We start from the raw sequence: 16,997 nt of genomic DNA, 5'->3' as shown, positions 1-16,997 counted from the left end.
TTTTCTGTCAATTTGGCCATGTGAGGGCTTAGTTTTTGCGGGACGAGTTGTACTTTTGAACGACATCATTGGTTTTAGCATGTCGTGTACTAGAAAACGGGAAAAAAATTCCAAGTGCGGTGAAATTGCAAAAAAAGTGCAATCACACACTTGTTTTTTGTTTGGCTTTTTTGCTAGGTTCACTAAATGCTAAAAATGACCTGCCATTATGATTCTCCAGGTCATTACGAGTTCATAGACACCAAACATGACTAGGTTATTTTTTATCTAAGTGGTGAAAAAAAATTCCAAACTTTGCTAAAAAAAACAAACAAAAAAATTGCGCCATTTTCCGATACTCGTAGCGTCTCCATTTTTCATGGTCTGGGGTCGGTTGAGGGCTTATTTTTTGCGTGCCGAGATGACGTTTGTAATGATAGCATTTCGGTGCAGATACGTTCTTTTGATCGCCCGTTATTGCATTTTAATGCAATGTCGCGGCGACCAAAAAAACGTAATTCTGGCGTTTCAAATTTTTTTCCCGCTACGCTGTTTAGCGATCAGGTTAATACTTTTATTTAATTGATAGATCGGGCGATTCTGAGCGCGGCGATACCAAATATGCGTAGATTTGATATTTTTTTTATTGATTTATTTTGATTGGGGCGAAAGGGGGGTGATTTAAACTTTTATGTTTTTTTTATTTTTTTCACATTTTTTTAAACTTTTTTTTTAACTTTTGCCATGCTTCAATAGCCTCCATGGGAGGCTAGAAGCAGGCACAGCACGATCGCCTCTGCTACATAGCAGCGATCTGCTGATCGCTGCTATGTAGCAGAATTGCACGTGTGCTGTGAGCGCCGACCACAGGGTGGCGCTCACAGCGACGGGCGATCAGTAACCATAGAGGTCTCTAGGACCTCTATGGTTACCATCCAGACGCATCGCCGACCCCCGATCATGTGACGGGGGTCGGCGATGACGTCATTTCCGGCCGCCCGGCCGGAAGCGGTAGTTAAATGCCGCTGTCTGCGTTTGACAGCGGCATTTAACTAGTTAATAGGTGCGGGCAGATCGCGATTCTGCCCGCACCTATTACGGGCACATGTCAGCTGTTCAAAACAGCTGACATGTCCCAGCTTTGATGCGGGCTCACCGCGGAGCCCTGCATCAAAGCAGGGGAGCCGGCATCGGACGGTATAGTACGTCCGATGCCGGTAAGGGGTTAATTTTGTGTTTGCCCACCATTTCCACTTTGTCGTGGATCCTTGTTATAAAGCAACCCATAAAAAACGGGTATACAAACCATATGCCTAAAATATGGTGTAAAGATAAAAAAAAGGGTTCATATGTTAGTAAAAAGTTATCACCAAAGCCAATTGATGTTTGTGGATTAATCATTTTTGCATCACACACATATTCAGAAAACATAAACATATGGTCAGTAAGGAAACCAAACACACACAGTACTGTTTCAGTGGATGAAAATAGTATATTTCACAAACATATCTTTAAAATAATGAAATCACAACTGAGAAACAGCATAATCTTGCCAGGGAGTAGAACCCTGAGGAGAAACAAAATAATTGGTCAATACATCCCTAACTTTTATGCCAGAAAGGGGACGGCGCGGAGGAGGGACATGTGGTGTTGGCCTAATTACACTACGCAACATGTGTTCATCATTACCATCTGAGAAGCAATCATGTATGCGAGTATAGTTGTGCAAAATGACTGATGCTTTGATTACTTCATTTACTGTAGCCTCACTGAGCTGTATGGCAGTCTGTAGGACACGCCATTTGGCCACCAGAATACCAAAGGCGCACTCCACCAGTCTGCGCTCCCTAGAAAGGCGCAAATTAAATATCCTCCGACGGTGGTCCAGGTTGCGCCGGGGATAGTGTCTGGTGAGTTGGAAGGCCTCATCTCCAACCAAAAAAAAAAGGCAGTGCTTCTGCAGTGGAGCCTGGGAGTTGTTGTGGTGGTGGGAGGTCTAACTGGTTGTCACGTAGCCGCCGACCCATTATAGACGAATTGAAGACCCTAGAGTCTCCAGTTCGGCCATAGGCCCCAATGTCTACAATTATAAACCTGTAGTTACTGTCAACTACAGCTAACAGAACTACAGAGAAAAACTGCTTATAGTTGTAGAATTGGGAGCCAGAGTTCGGCGGCTTACGCACCCTGATATGTTTCCCATCCACCGCTCCAATGCAGTTTGGGAAGTCACAATTGACCTGGAACCCACGGGCTATTTTGAGCCAATCAGCCTGTTTTGGCTCAGGCATCACAAGTGTTATGACCTGGTGGTTAGGAGCACCCGGAATGACCTGATAGTTAAACCACATACAGGACGAACTCTGGGATGTGGGAACTCTGCTGACCGCAAGCCCTAATCCTATCACACACACTAGAAATAGCCGTGGAGCGCTCCTGACCAGACCTAGGCGCCTCGTCACAGCCTAAGGGCTATCTAGCCCTAGAGAAGGAAAATAAAGCCTACCTTGCCTCAGAGAAATTCCCCAAAGGTAAAGGAAGCCCCCACATATATTGACTGTGAGTAAAGATGAAAGTCACAAACGCAGAAATGAAAACAGGTTTTCAGCAAAGGGAGGCCAGACTAACTAAATAGACAGAGGATAGGAAAGGTAACTGCGATCAGCACAAAAACCTACAAAGACCACGCAGAGTGTGCAAAAAAGACCTCCGCACCAACTCACGGTGCGGAGGGGCCACTCTGCATCCCAGAGCTTCCAGCTAGCAAGACAAAATCATGAAAACCAGCTGGACAAGAAAACAGAGAACAAAATAAGACTATAAGGAACTTAGCTTCTGCAGGAGAAGGCAGGTCACCAGAGAGATCCAGGAGTGAACTGAACGAATGCATAAACATTGACAGCTGGCCTAGAGTAACGATCTGAGAGGAGTTAAATAGAGCAGCCAACCAAAGGATAAACGTCACCTGTGTAAGGAACCTCAGAAGCCGCAGCTTCACTCATAGCCACCAGAGGGAGCCCATAGACGGAACTCGCCGAAGTACCATTCACGACCACAGGAGGGAGCTTGACAACAGAATTCACAACAGTACCCCCCCTTGAGGAGGGGTCACCGAACCCTCACCAGAGCCCCCAGGCCGACCAGGATGAACCAAATGAAAGGCACGAACAAGATCGGCAGCATGAACATCAGAGGCAAAAACCCAGGAATTATCTTCCCGACCATAACCCTTCCACTTGACCAGGTACTGGAGTTTCCGCCTCGAAACACGAGAATCCAAAATCTTCTCCACCACATACTCCAACTCCCCCTCGACCAACACCGGGGCAGGAGGATCAACGGAGGGAACCATAGGCGCCACGTATCTCCGCAACAACGACCTATGGAACACATTATGGATGGCAAAAGAAGTTGGAAGGTCCAAACGAAATGACACAGGATTAAGAACTTCAGAAATCTTATATGGCCCAATGAACCGAGGCTTAAACTTAGGAGAGGAAACCTTCATAGGAACGTGACGAGATGACAACCAAACCAAATCCCCAACACGAAGTCGGGCACCAACACAACGCCGGCGGTTAGCGAAACGTTGAGCCTTCTCCTGGGACAATGTCAAATTGTCCACCACATGAGTCCAAATCTGCTGCAACCTGTCCACCACCGCATCCACACCAGGACAGTCCGAAGGCTCAACCTGCCCTGAAGAGAAACGAGGATGGAAACCAGAATTACAGAAAAACGGAGAAACTAAAGTAGCCAAGCTGGCCCGATTATTAAGGGCGAACTCAGCCAAAGGCAAGAAGGACACCCAATCATCCTGATCAGCAGAGACAAAGCATCTCAGATATGTCTCCAAAGTCTGATTAGTTTGTTCGGTTTGGCCATTAGTCTGAGGATGGAAAGCCGAAGAAAAAGACAAATCAATGCCCATCTTAGCGCAAAAGGACCGCCAAAACCTCGAAACAAACTGGGAACCCCTATCCGAGACGATGTTCTCTGGAATGCCATGCAAACGAACCACATGCTGGAAAAACAATGGCACCAAATCAGAGGAGGAAGGCAATTTAGGCAAGGGTACCAAATGGACCATCTTAGAGAAGCGATCACAAACCACCCAAATGACCGACATCCTTTGAGAAACAGGGAGATCAGAAATAAAATCCATGGAAATATGCGTCCAGGGCCTCTTCGGGATCGGCAAGGGCAAAAGCAACCCACTGGCATGAGAACAGCAGGGCTTAGCCCGAGCACAAGTCCCACAGGACTGCACAAAAGAACGCACATCCCGTGACAAAGAAGGCCACCAAAAGGATCTAGCCACCAAATCTCTGATACCAAAGATTCCAGGATGACCAGCCAACACTGAACAATGAATCTCAGAGATAACTCTACTAGTCCATCTATCAGGGACAAACAGTTTCTCCGTAGGACAACGGTCCAGTCTATCAGCCTGAAACTTTTGCAGCACACGCCGCAAATCAGGGGAAATGGCAGACAAAATTACCCCTTCTTTAAGAATACCCGTCGGCTCCGGAACACCCGGAGAGTCAGGCACAAAACTCCTTGACAGGGCGTCAGCCTTCACATTCTTAGATCCCGGAAGGTATGAAACCACAAAATCAAAACGGGAGAAAAAGAGCGACCATCGAGCCTGTCTAGGATTCAACCGTTTGGCAGACTCGAGATAAGTTAAATTCTTGTGATCAGTCAAGACCACCACACGATGTTTAGCTCCTTCAAGCCAATGTCACCACTCCTCGAATGCCCACTTCATGGCCAACAACTCCTGATTGCCCACATCATAATTGCGCTCAGCAGGTGAGAATTTTCTAGAAAAGAAGGCACAGGGTTTCATCACCGAGCCATCAGAACTTCTTTGCGACAACACAGCCCCTGCTCCAATTTCAGAAGCATCAACCTCAACCTGAAAAGGGAGCGAAACATCTGGCTGGCACAACACAGGGGCAGAAGCAAAACGTCGCTTCAACTCCTGAAAAGCCTCTACAGCCGCAGAGGACCAATTGACCACATCAGCACCTTTCTTGGTCAAATCAGTCAACGGTTTAGCAATACTGGAAAAATTAGCGATGAAGCGACAATAAAAATTAGCAAAGCCCAGAAACTTCTGCAAGCTCTTCACAGATGTCGGCTGAGTCCAATCATAAATGGCCTGAACTTTAACAGGGTCCATCTCGATAGTAGAAGGGGAAAAAATGAAACCCAAAAATGAAACCTTCTGAACTCCAAAGAGACACTTTGACCCCTTCACAAACAAGGAATTCACACGAAGGACCTGGAACACCATTCTGACCTGCTTCACATGAGACTCCCAATCATCCGAAAAGACCAAAATGTCATCCAAATATACAATCATGAATCTATCCAGATACTCTCGGAAGATGTCATGCATAAAGGACTGAAACACAGATGGAGCATTAGAAAGCCCGAATGGCATAACCAGGTACTCAAAGTGGCCCTCGGGCGTATTAAATGCCATTTTCCATTCATCACCCTGTTTAATTCGCACAAGATTATACGCACCACGCAGATCTATCTTGGTGAACCAACTAGCCTTCTTAATCCGAGCAAATAAATCAGACAGCAGCGGCAAAGGATACTGAAATTTGACTGTGATCTTATGAAGAAGGCGGTAATCAATACAAGGTCTCAAAGAACCATCCTTCTTGGCCACAAAAAAGAACCCTGCTCCCAACGGTGATGACGACGGACGAATATGACCCTTCTCCAAGGATTCCTTTACATAACTCCGCATAGCGGCGTGCTCTGGCACAGATAAATTAAACAGACGGCCCTTAGGAAACTTACTACCAGGAATCAAATTAATAGCACAGTCGCAATCCCTATGAGAAGGTAGGGCACCGGATTTGGGCTCTTCAAATACATCCCGGTAATCTGATAAAAACTCAGGGACTTCAGAAGGAGTGGAAGGCGAAATTGACAGCAATGGAACATCACCATGTACCCCCTGACAACCCCAGCTGGACACCGACATAGATTTCCAATCCAACACTGGATTATGGACCTGTAGCCCTGGCAACCCCAAAACGACCACATCATGCAGATTATGCAAGACCAAAAAGCAAATATCCTCCTGATGTGCAGGAGCCATGCACATGGTCAATTGAGTCCAGTACTGAGGCTTATTCTTGGCCAAAGGCGTAGCATCAATTCCTCTCAATGGAATAGGATACTGCAAGGGCTCCAAGAAAAAACCACAGCGCCTGGCAAACTCCAAGTCCATCAAATTCAGGGCAGCGCCTGAATCCACAAATGCCATTACAGAAAAGGATGACAGAGAGCAAATCAGAGTAACGGACAAAAAAAATTTAGACTGTACCGTACCAATGGTGGCAGACCTAGCGAACCGCTTAGTGCGCTTAGGACAATCGGAGATAGCACGAGTGGATTCACCACAGTAAAAACACAGCCCATTCCGACGTCTGTGTTCCTGCCGTTCAGCTCTGGTCAAAGTCCTATCACACTGCATAGGCTCTGGCCTATGCTCAGAGAACACCGCCAGATGGTGCAAAGCTTTGCGCTCACGCATGCGCCGATCGATCTGAATGGCCAAAGACATAGACTCATTCAGACCAGCAGGTGTGGGAAATCCCACCATGACATCCTTAAGGGCTTCAGAAAGACCCTTTCTGAAAATTGCCGCCAGGGCACATTCATTCCACTGAGTAAGCACTGACCACTTTCTAAACCTCTGACAGTACACCTCCGCTTCATCCTGACCCTGACACAAAGCCAGCAAGATTTTCTCTGCCTGATCCACTGAATTTGGTTCATCATAAAGCAATCCAGGCGCCAGAAAAAACGCATCAACATCACGCAATGCCGGATCTCCTGACGCAAGGGAAAATGCCCAGTCTTGAGGGTCACCACGTAGCAAAGAAATAATGATTTTTACTTGTTGAGCGGGGTCACCAGAGGAGCGGGGTTTCAAAGCTAGAAACAGTTTACAATTATTTTTGAAATTCAAGAACCTAGATCTATCCCCAGAAAATAAGCCAGGAATAGGAATTCTAGGCTCTAACATAGGATTCTGAACCACAAAATCTTGAATGTTTTGTACTCTTGCAGTGAGATGATCCACAGAAGAGGACAAACCTTGAATGTCCATAACTACACCTGTGTCCTGAACCACCCAAAGGTCTAGGGGAAAAGAAAGACAAAACACAGTGCAAAGAAAAAATAATGGTCTTAGAAGTTCTCTTATCCCTCTATTGAGATGCATTAATAATTACGGGCCAGCTGTACTGTTATGACCTGGTGATAGGAGCACCCGGAATGACCTGATAGTTAAACCACATACAGGACGAACTCTGGGATGTGGGAACTCTGCTGACCGCAAGCCCTAATCCTATCATACACACTAGAAATAGCCGTGGAGCGCTCCTGACCAGACCTAGGCGCCTCGTCACAGCCTAAGGGCTATCTAGCCCTAGAGAAGGAAAATAAAGCCTACCTTGCCTCAGAGAAATTCCCCAAAGGTAAAGGAAGCCCCCACATATATTGACTGTGAGTAAAGATGAAAGTCACAAACGCAGAAATTAAAACAGGTTTTCAGCAAAGGGAGGCCAGACTAACTAAATAGACAGAGGATAGGAAAGGTAACTTTGCGATCAGCACAAAAACCTACAAAGACCACGCAGAGTGTGCAAAAAAGACCTCCAGCTTCCAGCTAGCAAGACAAAATCATGAAAACCAGCTGGACAAGAAAACAGAGAACAAAATAAGACTATAAGGAACTTAGCTTCTGCAGGAGAAGGCAGGTCACCAGAGAGATCCAGGAGCGAACTGAACGAATGCAAAAACATTGACAGCTGGCCTAGAGTAACGATCTGAGAGGAGTTAAATAGAACAGCCAACCAAAGGATAAACGTCACCTGTGTAAGGAACCTCAGAAGCCGCAGCTTCACTCATAGCCACCAGAGGGAGCCCATAGACGGAACTCGCCGAAGTACCATTCACGACCACAGGAGGGAGCTTGACAACAGAATTCACAACACACAAGGTCCTTAAGTCTATCCCATATTTGGTGACAGGTTAACCGCACAATGCCAGAAATGGTGGAGCGGCCAATCAAAAATTCAAGGTGGAGACCCGCAAAGGACAATCCAGTGGACAGAAATCTGTAAGTGAAAAAAAAAAAAAAAATCAGGTCAGTTTCAAGAGTGAACACAAAACTTGAATAAGCACAATCGTATTTGCATTTGTCTGATACTAGATTAACGCTGGAAAGGGAAAAATGTCCTTAAGGGGCTTAACTATAACGGTTACGTCACTTTGTCACATCTGCTTGGGACATAATGTACACATATTCCGACAAAAAACAGATTAAAACCAAAAAAAGGGAAAAAAAAAGATCATCAACATACAGTATGTGAGGATGTAGAATACATACCGTAACGTGAGGAGAAGACGCTCCTCAGCGGAGATGGCTTTGCGCAGCCTTGTGTCCTGAAATGTTATTCCTGGGCGTAATATCTCCAACAATCTGTCAAATGTTTGGATTGTCATGCGACAGTAGAGATAAAACTTTTCTGGATGTTCCCGCAGAGCTGTATATAGCTGATGAAAATGGCCTTTAGTGAGGCGTTTAGTCAGAAGAGGATGCACCCACATTCTTCTGCTCCTCCTTCGCGGATCCACAATCACAGGGTATGGCTGCCCAAACCGACGAGACAATAGCCAGTTAAACAAAACCCGCTGCGTTGGGGTGAACTGCAGGTGGTCAGACATGGTACAAATGTTACACCAACACTCCAACAGTTGACAAACCACAAAATGACCATATGGGAGTGAGCCACTTGTTGTAGAGGCCTTAAATAGGGTTGATGAGGGTAATTTAAATCAAGTTCAGCCGCCAAAACCGTTAAATGTCCATTTTATCAGGTTGCGTGAAAAATACGCATTACGGTGGGCATACGGATTACATACGCAACATTACATGCGCAAAATACGCGACCACACCTTGCCTATGGAGTTCTTACGGATCACCGTATTTCTAATTTTGAGGCGTATTACGGCCGTAAAATACGGACCGTATTTTTCAACGCTGAGTGTGAGGCCGGCCTATGACTGTATTTTTTTTTCTATTATGTTTTGATACAGAAATTATTGAATTATTTAAAAAAGGAATAAACATAAAACAGAATCAGGTTTCAAAATGCCATTTTCATACAAAGATAAAGTTTAATTTTATTTATTTTTCTATATGCATTTTTGACTTGACTTTGAGTGACATATAGCTTTACCTTCTATGTCTTGGTACAGTACCTGGTCATACGTGTATCTCATATTTGTTGCAGTTACTCCAAGAGTTTGCAGGAATGGTGTGTAGTCACTTCCTGAACCCAAGGCCCCCACACTGTAAAACCACCAAAAAAGTTAAACAATCTGTACTCTACTATAGGTGACTTGACTATTTGGGTATTAAGCTGATGAGATAGGGCTCAGGTCTGAGAGCAGCATAATGTAGGGACATGGACCCAAGGATGTGTCACTTGCTCAGAAGCTTGCTGTAGATTCAATACAATCAGTGTTTAATCAGCAGGGCATTATCACCAGAGGACTAGGTGTCACATGCCAGGCAGTCCAGCTAATCTGTGTAATCCTGCCCCACCACTGATTGACAGCTTGCTGGCAATGTACAGAGTGCTCAGTGGTGTGGGTGGGGTTATACAGAGCTCAGCATTCTGAGAACTGCTAGATCTGCAGCAGAAAAAAACTTGGATTTTATCAAAACTGCACCAAGCAGCTCAGTAAGTGACACATCGCTGGAATCAGGCTCTCTGCCCCAATATCAGGCTACTCTCAGATTCCTGCTGAAGACTTCCATTTAATATCCAATGGCTCACCTTCAGCCCACCTGCTATTGTACATCTATGCAATCATTTGTAATGACTGACTATAAGAAACATGCAAAAAAAAATTTAATGATCACATTTTTTTTTCTGATATGCTTAGCAAAAATGGCGTACCGCGGGACGTTTGGATCATATGGTGATGGCTGATTCTTTAACCATGTGTCGTACACAGTCTTGCGTCCTGCTCGTATCTCACACGGATTAGGGTTTTCTACCTAGGTAGTTAAATGCAATACTTTAGATTAATATTGGCTTTTTTTGCCATTTTAGGCAACATGTATATTGCTAGAAAAGTCCTGTCCAACATGATCTTCAACTATGCCTTCTAGATTCTACCTGAAACAGCCATATAGTCATATAAAACACAAAGCTACCCTATATGAAGTTGCTGATAAAATGCTGACCAGTGTTCCCTTGCCACCCGCAGTCGGTAACGCAATACAATCTACAATTATCCGGGCAGAGACTACCAGACAATGTAGATAACATAAAACTATAGTAAAATGAGGCATAAAGTCAAAACAGTAAAATGTTTGTGCAAGCGGAAAAAGTAATAGTCGGAGTCTTCTCAGTAGTGATGAGCGAACGTGCTGGGGTAAGGTTATCTGAGGATGCTCAGGTGCTAACCGAGTGTCTTCTGCGTGCTCGAATAATATGTTTGAGTCCCCGAGGGGAAAATGAAGTATTACATAATGTTCACATAAATTAATGGGCTGTCTGTGTAATGCTGCACAAGGACAGTTCTTCCAGCACTAGAAATGCCCTATAAAACCATTCTCTACTGTAGCTAAGAGATGAAAATCCGAGGAAAGCCCTCTTAAGTGTTGTCACTATTGAGATGAATTATTACAGTAGTATTTTCGGTCCGAGTGCTATCGGTGAAAAAACTGACCGGATTCAGATCAATGTTATTCAATGGGGCTATACAGATGACTAATTCTTTTTTCAAGGACTCAATCGCCGCATGAAAAAAGTCACTAATCTTTTGCATGCACCAGAGTAGACTCATTAATTCATGGGTGCAAAACAAAACTAGGATCATCCGTGTAGCATCCAATTTTTACACATACATTGCAATTCTTTAATATAGGAAAGTGTATTTAATCTTGTAAATTTTAATGCTGATGTATTAAAAAAGGCTGTCTTATGAATTGTATAAGGATGGCAGTACAAATGGCAAACCATGCTTTTATTCTAGATGATAGCTAGATGATTTCTGTCTTACGTTCATGTAAAAAAACAAAAAACTGGAGCACGTTAAGAGAAGAGCTACAAGAATGGTGAGTAGACTGCAAACTATGTCCTAAGAGGAACGGTTAAAGGATCTGGGAATGTTTAGCTTGCAAAAAAGAAGGCTAAGAGGAGACTTAATAGCTGTCTACAAATATATGAAATATCACAGTGTAGAGGGATCATCATTATTCTCATTTTCACATGGAAACATGAGAAGTAGGGTTGAGCGACTTTTAGTTTTTCAGGGTCGAGTCAGATTTCACGAAACCCGACTTTCTCAAAAGTCGGGTCGTGTGAAATCGGTCGATCCTATTGAAAAGTCGGGGTCGGGGATCGGCCGAAACTCGAAACCCAATGTAAGTCTATGGGGGTTTTTGTTTTTTTTTTTACATTTCCTTCAGGGCGATATAGCAGAAAAGCCGGTAATTCAATTACCGGCTTTTCATTTCTCCTGCCAAAACCCAACATGATATGAGACATGGTTTACATACAGTAAACCATGTCATATCCCCCTTTTTTTTGCATATTACACACTACTAATATTAGTAGTGTGTATATGCAAAATTTCGGCGCTCTAGCTCTTAAATTTAAGGGTTAAATCGCGGAAAAAATTGGCACGCAATTTTCTCCGCCAGAGTAGTAAAGCCAGTGACTGAAGGCAGATATTAATAGCCTGGAGAGGGTCCACGGTTTTTGCCCCCCCCCCCCCCCCCGGCTAAAAACACCTGCCCCCAGCCACCCCAGAAAAGGCACAGCTGGAAGATGCACCTATTCTGGCACTTGGCCCACGTCAATTTTGTCCGTGATTTAACCCTTAAATTTAAGAGCTAGAGCGCTGAAATTTTGCACATACACACTACTAACATTGGTAGTGTGGAACATGCAAAAAAAAGGGGGATATGACATGGTTTACTGTATGTAAACCATGTCTCAAATCATGTCGGGTTTTGGCAGGAGAAATGAAAAGCCGGTAATTCAATTACCGGCTTTTCTGCTATATCGCGCTGAAGTTAATATAAATATACAGTGGGGCAAAAAAGTATTTAGTCAGTCAGCAATAGTGCAAGTTCCACCACTTAAAAAGATGAGAGGCGTCTGTAATTTACATCATAGGTAGACCTCAACTATGGGAGACAAACTCAGAAAAAAAAATCCAGAAAATCACATTGTCTGTTTTTTTAACATTTTATTTGCATATTATGGTGGAAAATAAGTATTTGGTCAGAAACAAACAATCAAGATTTCTGGCTCTCACAGACCTGTAACTTCTTCTTTAAGAGTCTCCTCTTTCCTCCACACATTACCTGTAGTAATGGCACCTGTTTAAACTTGTTATCAGTATAAAAAGACACCTGTGCACACCCTCAAACAGTCTGACTCCAAACTCCACTATGGTGAAGACCAAAGAGCTGTCAATGGACACCAGAAACAAAATTGTAGCCCTGCACCAGGCTGGGAAGACTGAATCTGCAATAGCCAACCAGCTTGGAGTGAAGAAATCAACAGTGGGAGCAATAATTAGAAAATTGAAGACATACAAGACCACTGATAATCTCCCTCGATCTGGGGCTCCACGCAAAATCCCACCCCGTGGGGTCAGAATGATCACAAGAACGGTGAGCAAAAATCCCAGAACCACGCGGGGGGACCTAGTGAATGAACTGCAGAGAGCTGGGACCAATGTAACAAGGCCTACCATAAGTAACACACTACGCCACCATGGACTCAGATCCTGCAGTGCCAGACGTGTCCCACTGCTTAAGCCAGTACATGTCCGGGACCCTCTGAAGTTTGCTAGAGAGCATTTGGATGATCCAGAGGAGTTTTGGGAGAATGTCCTATGGTCTGATGAAACCAAACTGGAACTATTTGGTAGAAACACAACTTGTCGTGTTTGGAGGAAAAAGAATACTGAGTTGCATCCATCAAACACCATACCTACTGTAAAGCATGGTGGTGGAAACATCATGCTTTGGGGCTGTTTCTCTGCAAAGGGGCCAGGACGACTGATCCGGGTACATGAAAGAATGAATGGGGCCATGTATCGTGAGATTTTGAGTGCAAACCTCCTTCCATCAGCAAGGGCATTGAAGATGAAACGTGGCTGGGTCTTTCAACATGACAATGATCCAAAGCACACCGCCAGGGCAACGAAGGAGTGGCTTCGTAAGAAGCATTTCAAGGTCCTGGAGTGGCCTAGCCAGTCTCCAGATCTCAACCCTATAGAAAACCTTTGGAGGGAGTTGAAAGTCCGTGTTGCCAAGCGAAAAGCCAAAAACATCACTGCTGTAGAGGAGATCTGCATGGAGGAATGGGCCAACATACCAACAACAGTGTGTGGCAACCTTGTGAAGACTTACAGAAAACGTTTGACCTCTGTCATTGCCAACAAAGGATATATTACAAAGTATTGAGATTAAATTTTGTTTCTGACCAAATACTTATTTTCCACCATAATATGCAAATAAAATGTTAAAAAAACAGACATTGTGATTTTCTGGATTTTTTTTTCTCAGTTTGTCTCCCATAGTTGAGGTCTACCTATGATGTAAATTACAGACGCCTCTCATCTTTTTAAGTGGTCGAACTTGCACTATTGCTGACTGACTAAATACTTTTTTGCCCCACTGTATATATATATATATATATATATGTGTCTGAATGACATATATATATATAAAACGAAACCCGACTTTTAATTAGAGATCGCCGACCCGATCCCAGAGTGGGATCGGGTTTCACGAAACCCGACTTTGCTAAAAGTCGGCGACTTTTGAAAAGTGCCGATCTGTTTCGCTCAACCCTAATGAGAAGCAATGGAATGAAACTCAAACGGAGAGGATACAGTTTAGATATTAGAAAAAACTTTTTGACAGTGAGGGTGATCAATGAGTGGAACAGGCTGCCATGAGAGGTGGTGAGTTCTCCTTCAATGGAAGTCTTCAAACAGGGGCTGGACAGACATCTGTCTGCGATGGGTTAGTGAATCCTGCATTGAGCAGGGTGTTGGACACAATGACCCTGGAGTTCCTTCCAACTATAACATTCTATGAACTTAGCCTAAGGCTGCCATCACACTATCATTATTTGGTCAGTATTTTACATCAGTATTTGTAAGCCAAAACCAGGAGTGGGTGATAAATGCAGAAGTGGTGCATATGTTTCTATTATACTTTTCCTTTAATTTGGCTTACAAATACTGATGTAAAATACTGACCAAATACTGATAGTGTGACAGCGGCCTTACAGTCAGGATTGCACAATTATTTCACCCTCCTCGTAGATGCTCTGCTTGTAAACATTTAATAATGGCAACAACTCTTTTCCAGAATATAGAATGTTTCGCCTGCCTTTATGATAACTTTAAAAAAAATATATAGAATCTTGAATTCCTTGGTAGAAGAAAGTTTCAAGGCTCCCACATGGTTCATCTTTTGCTTAGAAATCACTGCTGCAACATCCCTGGTAGTCTAGGGGACTGAAAGGCCGCAATGTGAAACTCACATGGTGGTCTAAGGCAATTGAAGGAGTTATGCAAATCCGTATTATGTGCTCGTAGATGTGTTGCGGCCATGCTGGGTCCCTATTATGGTGCTCATAGATGTGTTGCGGCCATGCTGTACCTCTATTATGGTGCTCGTAGATGTGTTGCGGCCATGCTGTACCCCTATTATGGTGCTCGTAGATGTGTGGCGGCCATGCTGTACCATTATTATGGTGCTTGTAGATGTGTTGCGGCCATGCTGTACCATTATTATGGTGCTTGTAGATGTGTTGCGGCCATGCTGTACCCCTATTATGGTGCTCGTAGATGTGTTGCGGCCATGCTGTACCTCTATTATGGTGCTCATAGATGTGTGGCGGCCATGCTGTATCCCTATTATGGTGCTCGTAGATGTGTTGCGGCCATGCTGTACCTCTATTATGGTGCTCGTAGATGTGTTGTGACCATGCTGTACCCCTATTATGGTGCTCGTAGATGTGTTGCGGCCATGCTGTACCATTATTATGGTGCTTGTAGATGTGTTACGGCCATGCTGTACCATTATTATGGTGCTCGTAGATGTGTTGCGGCCTGTTGTGAATTCCACTCTTGGGCTCCCTCCGGTGGTTGTAAGTGGCACTTTTGTGAGTTCTGCTCTTGGGCTCCCTCTTGTGGTTTCTAGTGGTATGGCTGCTCCTTGGAGTTAGCTGTCATCAGCTGCCTCCACTTATCGTCTCTTCTGCTCAGCTGTTTAGGCCTGGCTCTTTCTTCAGCCAGTGCCATTTGTAAATGGTTCCTGGTTGGATTCACATCTCTTGGGAGTTCCCTGTTATCCTGACCAGTTCAGCAAAGCTAAGTTTTTGCTTGCTCTTTTCTGTCCATAGATTGTGGACTTATCCATTCTGTGCTTTCTATGTTGGTCCAGCTTATCAGTGTGAATTAATTCTGTCTTGCTGGAAGCTCTGGGAGGCAGATTTGCCCTCCACACCTTTAGTCAGGTGTGGAGATTTTTTGTAAACTCTGCGTGGATTTTTGTAGTGTTTTATACTGACCGCACAGTATTCCATCCTGTCCTATGTATTTAGCTAGACTGGCCTCCTGTGCTCATCCTGGTTTCATTCTGTGTATGTCTTTTCCCTCTCCACTCACAGTCATTATTTGTGGGGGGCTAATCTGTCCATAACAGCGGCCATGCTGTACTCCTATTATGGTGCTCGTAGATGTGTTGCGGCCATGCTGTACCCCTATTATGGTGCTCGTAGATGTGGTGCGGCCATGCTGTACCCCTATTATGGTGCTCGTAGATGTGTTGCGACCATGCTGTACCCCTATTATGGTGCTCGTAGATGTGTTGCGGCCATGCTGTACCCCTATTATGGTGCTCGTAGATGTGTTGCGACCATGCTGTACCCCTATTATGGTGCTCGTAGATGTGTTGCGGCCATGCTGTACCCTTATTATGGTGCTCGTAGATGTGTTGCGGCCATGCTGTACCCCTATTATGGTGCTCGTAGATGTGTTGCGGCCATGCTGTACCATTATTATGGTGCTCGTAGATGTGTTGCGGTCATGCTGTACCCCTATTATGGTGCTCGTAGATGTGTTGCGGCCATGCTGTACCCTTATTATGGTGCTCGAAAATGTGTTGCGGCCATGCTGTACCCCTATTATGGTGCTCGTAGATGTGTTGCGGCCATGCTGTACCATTATTATGGTGCTTGTAGATGTGTTGCGGCCATGCTGTACCCCTATTATGGTGCTCGTAGATGTGTTGCGGCCATGCTGTACCATTATTATGGTGCTTGTAGATGTGTTGCGGCCATGCTGTACCCTTATTATGGTGCTCGTAGATGTGTTGCGGCCATGCTGTACCATTATTATGGTGCTTGTAGATGTGTTGCGGCCATGCTGTACCCCTATTATGGTGCTCGTAGATGTGTTGCGGCCATGCTGTACCCCTATTATGGTGCTCGTAGATGTGTTGCGACTATGCTGTACCCCTATTATGGTGCTCCTAGATGTGTTGTGACCATGCTCTACCCCTATTATGGTGCTCGTAGATGTGTTGCGGCCATGCTGTACCCCTATTATGGTGCTTCATAAAATACTAACTCCATAAAATACCCTATTGCAGTTATTCTCCTGCGAACGCATTTCTTGCAGGGAAGTGTAATCATGTACAAACTCCTGCAGCATGCAAAACATTTATGACACCAGGCAGAGCATGCTACAATTTCTTTCTATATGCCACTGTGCTTTTATATGATCGAATGCATGGTCCTATTTAGATGCATCACTACTGTATTCGGAATCCTACCGTTTGCAATAAACCTCCGAAAAGTGACTCAAGATTCATACTGCACCTACAATCCTTCTGCTCTATATCAAGGTTTGCAATTCTCCAC

At 44.4% G+C, this 16,997-nt stretch overlaps 1 protein-coding gene across 1 annotated transcript in view; it reads right to left on the bottom strand.

The window, feature by feature from the left end:
* Positions 1 to 16,997, bottom strand: part of LOC138643106 (putative N-acetylated-alpha-linked acidic dipeptidase) — a 234,570-nt gene that overhangs the window by 33,443 nt on the left and 184,130 nt on the right. The window contains exons 13-14 of the mRNA XM_069731859.1: positions 9,990 to 10,090; positions 9,286 to 9,376 (exon numbers count right to left, since the gene is read on the bottom strand). Of these exons, the coding sequence (XP_069587960.1) occupies positions 9,286 to 9,376; positions 9,990 to 10,090 (192 nt within the window). The remainder of the gene's footprint in view (positions 1 to 9,285; positions 9,377 to 9,989; positions 10,091 to 16,997) is intronic.

Source organism: Ranitomeya imitator, chromosome 1, assembly GCF_032444005.1.
Source record: "Ranitomeya imitator isolate aRanImi1 chromosome 1, aRanImi1.pri, whole genome shotgun sequence".
Taxonomy (NCBI): Eukaryota; Metazoa; Chordata; class Amphibia; order Anura; family Dendrobatidae; genus Ranitomeya; species Ranitomeya imitator.
This window is presented reverse-complemented; position numbering and strand designations above follow the sequence as displayed.